General features: G+C 39.2%; 1 protein-coding gene across 1 annotated transcript in view; it reads left to right on the top strand.

Annotated features, from left to right (window-relative positions):
* helz (helicase with zinc finger) overlaps positions 1–6,610 on the top strand; it is a 46,667-nt gene extending 40,057 nt beyond the window's left edge. Inside the window, exons 26-33 of the mRNA XM_005736294.1 lie at positions 279–466; positions 725–926; positions 1,057–1,139; positions 1,300–1,813; positions 2,433–2,691; positions 2,890–3,547; positions 4,465–4,759; positions 4,904–6,610. Of these exons, the coding sequence (XP_005736351.1) occupies positions 279–466; positions 725–926; positions 1,057–1,139; positions 1,300–1,813; positions 2,433–2,691; positions 2,890–3,547; positions 4,465–4,759; positions 4,904–5,247 (2,543 nt within the window). The 3' untranslated portion in view covers positions 5,248–6,610. The remainder of the gene's footprint in view (positions 1–278; positions 467–724; positions 927–1,056; positions 1,140–1,299; positions 1,814–2,432; positions 2,692–2,889; positions 3,548–4,464; positions 4,760–4,903) is intronic.
* Positions 6,611–8,566: the final 1,956 nt, after the last annotated feature.

Here is an 8,566-nt window from a genome sequence, read left to right as displayed (position 1 = left end):
GACTAATCGTGGCAGCCCTAAAACCCATATTTGACAGCTTTCTAAATCATTTTTTCTGTTATAGTGACAGGTGATATAATAAACTTGTTAAGCACTGTCTTTGTTTAAGCCTAAATAGCTATAATTTAGAACCAGAATCTAGAAAATGAATATTATTTAAGAAATGCTCCCACAGATTTACTTAATATTATTATTATTATTACTACAGATTTACTTTTGAATCTGACAACAATAATGTCATAACAGTAAAGTAATTTACCAATTTTACTTCTTTGCAGTCCAACCAAACCCAGCAGTGTTGATGGGGAACCCTATTCGGGCATTCACACCACCTTTGGGTGGCACACCAGCTGGTATGGGCAAGTCACCTAGTCCTGTGCAGAGGATAGATCCGCATACAGGTGCCAGTATCCTCTACGTTCCAGCTGTATATGGTGGAAACATGGTCATGCCCATGCCCCTGCATGTAAGTTCACTGGTGTGGTGTGTGTGTGTAATATTGTATTTTAAAAAGGAACCTATAAAACTGTTTGCTTCTTTTAGAAAAGTGTAAAAAAAACGCACTGCAGATATCTGTAAATGTATGTCCTTACTATTTCAAATAAGTTGATCAGTTATTATGGTCACAATGATAGTATTAAAAATAACGATAGCTCCCCTGCCTGATTTCTGTGTACCACAGGAAAACATTTTATTGAAATGTATTTTTTTTCTTCTCCCTAAGTTGCCCTGGCCAGGTTACCAGAATCGCTTTGCTGTGGACCCTCGCATCATGGGTCATCCAGCAGCCATGGCTTACAACTTTAATCTGCTGCAGCCACCAAATAGAGGCTCCCCCATTCCTTATAGTGGGGTAGCACACCCCTCTCCTCTAGGACTAGCCCAGCCGAGCCCAGACAAAGAGCCTTCTGACCCCATCAGAAATGGTTTGCCTTGACTTTCTATTTCTAAATCAAGAGATCAGTTAAAAACTCTAATCCAATTTTATGCCTTCATCTAGCAATGTGGAAATGGCAGTGTAAGTCTTTTTAATTTGTTTTGTTTTTGACGTCTTAGGTAAATTAGAAGGATGTTCAAAGTCAGAGCAGAATCATCTTCAAACACCAGAAAGAAAAAACACAGACATGAAGGAAAAACAGGCAAGTTGTTGACATTTAAATGTTTCTTTTTTGGGTTAAAAGTAATTTGTCTGTTTTATTTGTACCCAAACCCACAACATATTTTGCAAAAGCAGTGATAAATTCCTTGTACAACTTATGGTGTTTTTATAACAGTGTTTATCCTTTTTTTTTTGTCTAGGGAGATTTAGACTCAGGCCAAAGTCGAAGTCTGGATTCACAGACAGAAAGCCTAGTTGGATTTCCCAATCCTCTGCTCCACCGAAAAGACCCCTCAGCTGCCCAAAGACCTCTTAATTTCCAACTTGCGCCACCTAGTACACCCTTTCCTTCAAATCCAATCAGTGGAAGAACCTTCCCCCAGCAGTATTCAGTCACTAGGCTTCCTTATCGGGTTAGCCAGCCTCAACACCCAGGGATGGCCCAGCAAAATCAGCAGCAGCAACAGCAGCTCAGTCCTGCCTACACTGGTGGAAGCCATAATGCGTCTTTTTTCAGTGGCCCTATACCAACTCACAGACCTGTCCAGTCCCCGACTTTGAATGGGCCAGATTCTGGAGGAGTAGAGGAGATGAGTAGCTCTGTTAGGACTCCAATGGGCCACCCAGGAGGCCACCACTCAGGCCTGTCACAGCATAACAGGGTCAGCAGCTTTGGGGATGAGGGACAGGATGGAAACCCAGGAGATGGTTTGGGTGAGTAAACACTATATTTACTAGTAATTTAATTTTAGTTAGCTAATGAATTGTGTTACAAAGGAGGGAGCTGAATCTGATGATGATGGAAAATTAGCCTCTTATTATTTCTACTTAGAATTTTCATTTAATTTGAGTCTGAGGGATTTAATTCATCTCTTTTTTTTTCATATAGACATTTTTTCAAGAGATTCTGAAGTTGGTAGTCATGTATTCAGAGATGGTTCTGCTTATGCAGATGTTGAAGTTTGTATAGTATCCTGCTCAGGATTGAAAGGTGCTTGCACGTTCAATCAGACTGGTTCCGTTCTTCTCAAAGAAAACTTTCTCTGAACTTTTAAAGCAACAATCTCCATGGTTGAGATGTGAGGAGATTGTTTGTCAAATAGTCAAATTTCACATTCCTTTTTTGGATTAGAATGTGCAGCTTTCATATGTTTAAAAATATGAATGGGTAAATATTTGATTTTGCAGTACATTTAATATATTGAATATTTATTCATAGAGAATCTACTTAAAGGTATTCTTAACCATGCTGTGTATACTAACCCTGCAGCTCATATAATTATGCAGAATACATGAATGACTCCAAAAACTAACCAGACCATTGCCCTTTCAGATCTTCAGGGACCCTTGGCTCTAGAGGCCCTTAGCCAGCAGCAGCAGCAGGCAGCTAGGCTGGGCCAGTGGGGGGAGGCAGCAAGCCCTTTCATCCAGGCCAGTGTTGCCTTTCCTCTGCCCCAACAGCTTGCCCACCTTGCTCAATCCAACATGGCTCGCTTTCCCCATCAGCTGCTTCGGGCAGGTAACTGGGGCCTTAGTTCCAATCTGGATGATGAAGCTGTTCCTTCTGCCTCGACCGGGCCAACTTTCAGCAGGTTAGACTGGGCACTAGTATGTTTTATAGTCATTTGTAACGGTCTACTAACTTGATCTCATAGAAATATTATAGGTTAAATATTGGACTTGTACTTTTTTTTATATCATATGTTAAGCACAATTAGTTTTTTTTCTTTTGTTTTAAAACAAAATACATAGTTCAAAAAAATAAAAAAGTAAACAATTTTCATTTCTAGGTATCCAGGTCTCTTGAGAGAGATGGCTCCACAGGAACAGCCAGAGCCCAGGGAAGCAGTTGAGATGCAGCCCCCACCTCAGTCTCGCCTCCTCCAGTATCGCCAGTCCCAGCCCCGTGGCTCGGGTGACCCTTCATCCTCTTTAGGTGCCATTTCCAATCAAGCTGGCCCTTTTCCATCAGGACTCTACCCCCATGACACAGGTCGGGATCTACTGAATGAAAACCTTCTTAACAGCCAAGGTCTGCAGCAGCACCCAGGGAATCCCCTGTACAATACTGGTAGCTTTCCACATCAGCCACCAGCTCAATCTGCCAGCCCCCCTCCTGCCCAGGTCAAATACCTTCTGCAAGAGGCCCAGTGGCCCCATGGTGGAGCTACATCAGTGAGCCCACCACAGCAGAACCCTCTGATGGGGAATCAGGGCCACGGCCTTCCTTATGGACTGCCCATCATGGCTCACCCTAGCAGGCAGGAGCAGGTTCACCTGATGCAGCTTCACCATCAGCACCACCAGCAGCAGCAGCAGCAGCAGCAGCAACAACAGCAGCAGCAGCAACAACAACAACAACAACAAAATCAAGGTCCAGATCAGGAGCCCTACCACCCATTATCCCCCAGAACATCAGCAGCCACAGCACATCACAATGTAGATGAGGTAAGGGCTCTTCATTAATGTGGTATTCAATAATATTTCAGTGAAATTAGCAATGAGTCTGAACTGCCTGAAGTAGCATCTCTATGCTAAGGTTATTCGTCCAAAGCAACAAAGTTAAGGGGGCACAGCTAAAAGTGAAGGCACAAAGATCCCGTTCATCCAGTTACTCCAATTATGGGCGGTGATGCCCAGCAGACAGCTGTGGGGCTACAGCTGCTTCTGTCAGATCACTTGTCATCAGATCAGTCCTACTCCAACTTCTAGTATCCAGATAGATGACTTATTAAACGAAAATCTGTGCAGTTGTTTTAATGTTGGAAATTAATGCCTAGAGAAGAAAAAAAATTGTATTGCCTCAGGCTCTAAGCATTTTAACATTGGATTCTTTAAGGATACACTCAAACTTGAAGTACCAGAGGTAGTTGCTTGGTGTAAATATCATAAATAATACTATTTGGGAAATTAATTAGTAAGAACATTATGTAATGCTAATTAACCATATGGTCATATTAATGGTAAGCCAGTATTCAGCCAAATCAAGTTATTAACTGAAACGCTGTTTCACTCTTACTGCTCGCTGCTTTCTTAAAGTAGGGATTTCAAACAGCTCCGGATTATAATACACCAACAGACAATGGTGGATAATTGTGGGCTTAAAGTTTTGTTTTTAAGTCACCCAAATTTTAACTTACAAACAAATTAAAATAAAAATCAATATGGAAGATGTGTTACTGTAATGCTGTTCTACAAGAAGTAGCTAAACTAAGCAAGGTCTGGAAAAGGTTGTTCTCTCTTATTACAACACTGAGAGCATACATTCACTTTGTTGTCAGTCACTGGGAATTTAAACCAATTGAATACTCTTTGTAGTCACTATATATCACCTTCTGACCTTGTTTTTGTATCTGTGTTTACAGTATGAACCCAGAGGTCCAGGGCGGCCTCTTTATCAGCGCCGTATCTCGTCCACCTACCCAGATGAATCATCTCCAGCCAACACCCACAATACCCTGTCACAGCAATCCCAGCCTTGTGCATCAGATACCCAGGACCACCCTCATCCTCACATACAGCATCATCAACACCCACACGCCCCCTACAGCTATCCTTCACATGACCACCTCTGGCCAAGTAATGGAGGCGGTCCGGGTCCGTTTCAGAACATTCCATGTAACGGAGCCGGCACGCTCGCTCAGCATCGGGACCTTCTAGGTAAATCTTTCTGTTTTCAAGCCCAATTTCCTCTTCACTTGATTATTTGGATTGTTTTGAGATAGTTGTTTATTATATATGCTAAATTCTGTGTCCGTGTCTCATTCACCTCTCATAACCTTTGGCTGCCTTCCCATATGACAGCTTCCAAGGCCCTTCGTCAGGCAGAGGAGCATGCAAAGGCAGAAGCCACAGGAACACAGCAGACACATCCACACTCCCTCAACTCCCTTCAGCATCAGTTTCCTCCTCTCATGCCCAACAACAAGCAGCAGCAGCCTCAGCCTCCCACCGAGCCCAGCGAGGGGGCTCCAAATTTAGGCAAACAGCCTACCATGTCCTACGCGAGCGCTCTTCGCGCTCCACCTAAGCCCCGGGCAGTTCGGCCTGAACAGGTCAAGAAGAATAGCGACCCCCTCTCCCTCCTACAAGAGCTGAGTATAGGAAGTTCAAATGGTAGCAATGGGTACTATTCCTATTTTAAATGAGTGTCACTTCTCCCACTTCTCCCACATAAGTGAATAAGTAATAATTTAAAAAAACAAACAAAAAAAACAAATAAAAAAGAAAATTATAAAAAAGGTAAAATCATTTCTAAAAACACAAAAATTGTGCAAAGTGCATTTACAAGTTGTTTCTATCAGTAGGTTGGTTTTATGCATTTTGTTTCATTTAAACTTTTTATTTTTAACAGTCATTTTTTTTCCTCCTATTTCACATATCTGTGAAGAAAATAAGTATATATAATGAATGCATTACTGGTATATATACATACTCATTATGTATATATGAATATATACTTATATTATCTACACTTGTATATGTACGTAATGCTAAAAAAAAAAAAAAAAAGCAAAAAACAAACATAAAAAAACAAAAAAAGCTCAAAAACAATGGTGTCTGTTGGTTGACCACTTGGCTCCCGCTTGTATTTTTCCTTATTGAAGTTGTTTTGCGAAATAAGTATGTTTTTATTATTTTTTATTCCTCAGTTTCGAGTGGACATTACTTATTGATTTTCATACTACTGTAGATGTAATGGACATAAGCTAAGTGGTCAACTGACACAGAAACTACATGGAACAGTGTATAGAAGTAGATAAATTTTGCTCTAATATGTACATATAAAGAAAAAATAAAAGACTGAATCGTATGCCACAGACATGTCCTTAAATTCCTGTATCATGCTAGATTTGCAATATGAGTTTTAAAGTTTTGTTTTTCCTGTTTTTAGCTTCTGATCTTTAATTCTTAGACATCCTTACCTGGGAATCATCTTCAGTCGTTTTTAGTAGAAAATGTGATTATTTATGGGGGAAAAATTACAAATATCGATTGCATATTTTAGCTTTTACCAGCTTCAACATCAAAGCAGCAACAACTGTTTCATTCCTCCTCTCTTTGCGTTAAAGATCAGAGAACACCATCCTTTTCAGTGATAAGATTATCCTAGACTGCTTTGCTTGTGGCTGACACGCAGTTACATGAATTCTTTGTTGTTGTTGGTTTTATTTTATTTTATTCTTTGTTTAAGACCGTCATTGCATCGTGGACTTACTTTGCAACTCTTGTCCAACAGTATGACATTGTTTCAGTATAATTACTGGAGTGAAATGGTTTGTTTGTTTGTGTTTTGCTATTGGGCAGAGTTCTGTTTTTATTGTGTTGTTTTGTTTGAAAAGGTTGCAGTACTCTGAAGGCTTGTGTAAGTGAAGAAAGGACAGTGAGGTCAGAGTAGTGTGTCTAACAGGCAAACTGAGAAGATCTAGAATTGCAGTCAGATGTTTTTGAACACACTAAATTATTGGTCTTACGTATGTTGGAACTTAAGAGTAAACACCCTGAAATGTTGTAGGTGTGACAACTTTTTTTTAAATATATATATATATATGCTTCTTTATTTTCTTTATAATAACAATGAATAGAAAATTGCCCAAAGTTGATGATAGACCCGTTATGTTAACCTGATCTCAGATGATTTGCCAGTTTCTTGCCACTTAGTTTTAGGCCAGAATGTCCAAAGGTTTTGAAGTCCTTAGGAATAAATATTACTTACTTCTTTTGTTGTTTTGTCGCAAACATTGGTCATTGATCATTTCCAGTCCTGCTCAAAGTCAGCAGCTTTTCCATGAGCTGGGTATTTTGGAAATTCAGAGTATGTAATATCAACCTTTTAAAACTGCTGAAAAGAAAAATGAAGAGTATCATAGAACTCGCTGTTCAGAAACCTTTGACTGTTTTGCTTGTAGGGTGTGAATATAAAGAATGAATCGGAAATATTGGGTTTCCTCCTCGTGGTTCACAGAACCTTTTTATTCAGATTAGCTATATTAACGCTACTGCAGTAGACACGTTTCATTCTCTTTAATCTAACTGAAATTGCTCTGCTCGTGCTTTGCATTTCACTACGACAACATTTTTCTATATTTGTAACATCTTAATAAATTACAGGATGAATCATGCCGCTGAGTTACTCAAAAGGAGTTGGCACACAACAGGAAGACACACGTACGTGCACATGAATTTTACTTGAAACCCAGCTGATTTGAGTCATGTGGAAATGAAGTATAAAAAGATGCTCGCACACTGTATCTGCCTATTTTATTTAACCAAAAAAAAAAAAAAAAAGCGGCAAAGCAATTGTGACAACAGTGGTCCAGCGCTCAGTCCTGTCATGTAATTCATGAATTGTTAACACATCACTGCCCCATCTGCAATTTGCTAAAAATAATAAATCGTCCTGCTGTTTCTTGGCTTCCACATGGTAGTTAATCCCTCATAAATCTCTCTAAAGGTCACTTCCTCAGAACCCCACTGCTAATAACTTTGTTTTCAGCAGAGAGCTTCATACACGGTATGGTTTCATTTTTGTCACATTCTAGCTCAAAGGTCCAGATTTTTTGACTTTGCAGAGAACACATACTTGTAAATATGCATTTTCTAGGTATTTACAAACAAGAACTTTGGGAACGCCTCAATTTTGTAGAAGCTGTTCAAAGAAGAGGTATGCCCTTTTTAATTATGCAAATTCACAAAACAAAGAATTCTAGAAATGGACAACAACAACCCAGTTGGTAGTTGCAACATCTTGGAACTTTTTTTTTTTTTTTAACTTTTTTTTTTTGTTGTTGTTGTTGTTTTGTTTGTTTTTGTTTTTCTCTTAAAGATGGTGTCTGGCTTATTAGGCAGAGGAGACATTGTGTTGCAGCTGTTACAACTTCTTTCACTGTACAATGTGTATTTTTAAGTACATGTTGCTGGATTAGTCCTTCCCTGTTTTCTCACCACTTCCCAAGCTGTACAACAATCAAAATGGATTTGTTTTTAAATGTGAAGTCTTTTTCTTTTCTTGCATGTTGAGATGATCTGGCTGGTTTTTATCCCTGTTTTTACCAGTTTGTATTGATTTATCGATGGAGGAAAAAAAAGAAGAGAAAAAAAAAAGCTTTTTGTTTAACCTACAGAGTCAGATTTTGGTATATTATTTGATGTGTACAATAACTTGTGACATTATCAACAAATCTATTATACTATTTTACTAATGTGTGAATCAAATATGTAATGGTCATGTTAGGTTGTTTTTGGTTTAGTTTAGTTTTTTTCTTTCTGCAGTTAGTTGGCAGATGTGAAGCTGAGGTTGCTCCCTCGTGTGTATTGAATTTAAAATACTGTGTTTAGGTGATCTGTTTTCCACACAATAGTCGCTGGCTGGTCTCTGAAGTTGTGCAATACTAATATTTCACCACTTCTATTGATACAGTTTTGGTCTTGAAGCAGAGGAGATCGAGCCTTTTTGTTTGTTTGTTT

This window comes from Pundamilia nyererei, unplaced genomic scaffold, assembly GCF_000239375.1.
Source record: "Pundamilia nyererei isolate P.nyererei 1_Seehausen unplaced genomic scaffold, PunNye1.0 scaffold00068, whole genome shotgun sequence".
Lineage (NCBI taxonomy): Eukaryota > Metazoa > Chordata > Actinopteri > Cichliformes > Cichlidae > Pundamilia > Pundamilia nyererei.
The sequence above is the reverse complement of the archived record's forward strand: the minus strand, read 5'-3'. Positions and strand labels throughout refer to the sequence as shown.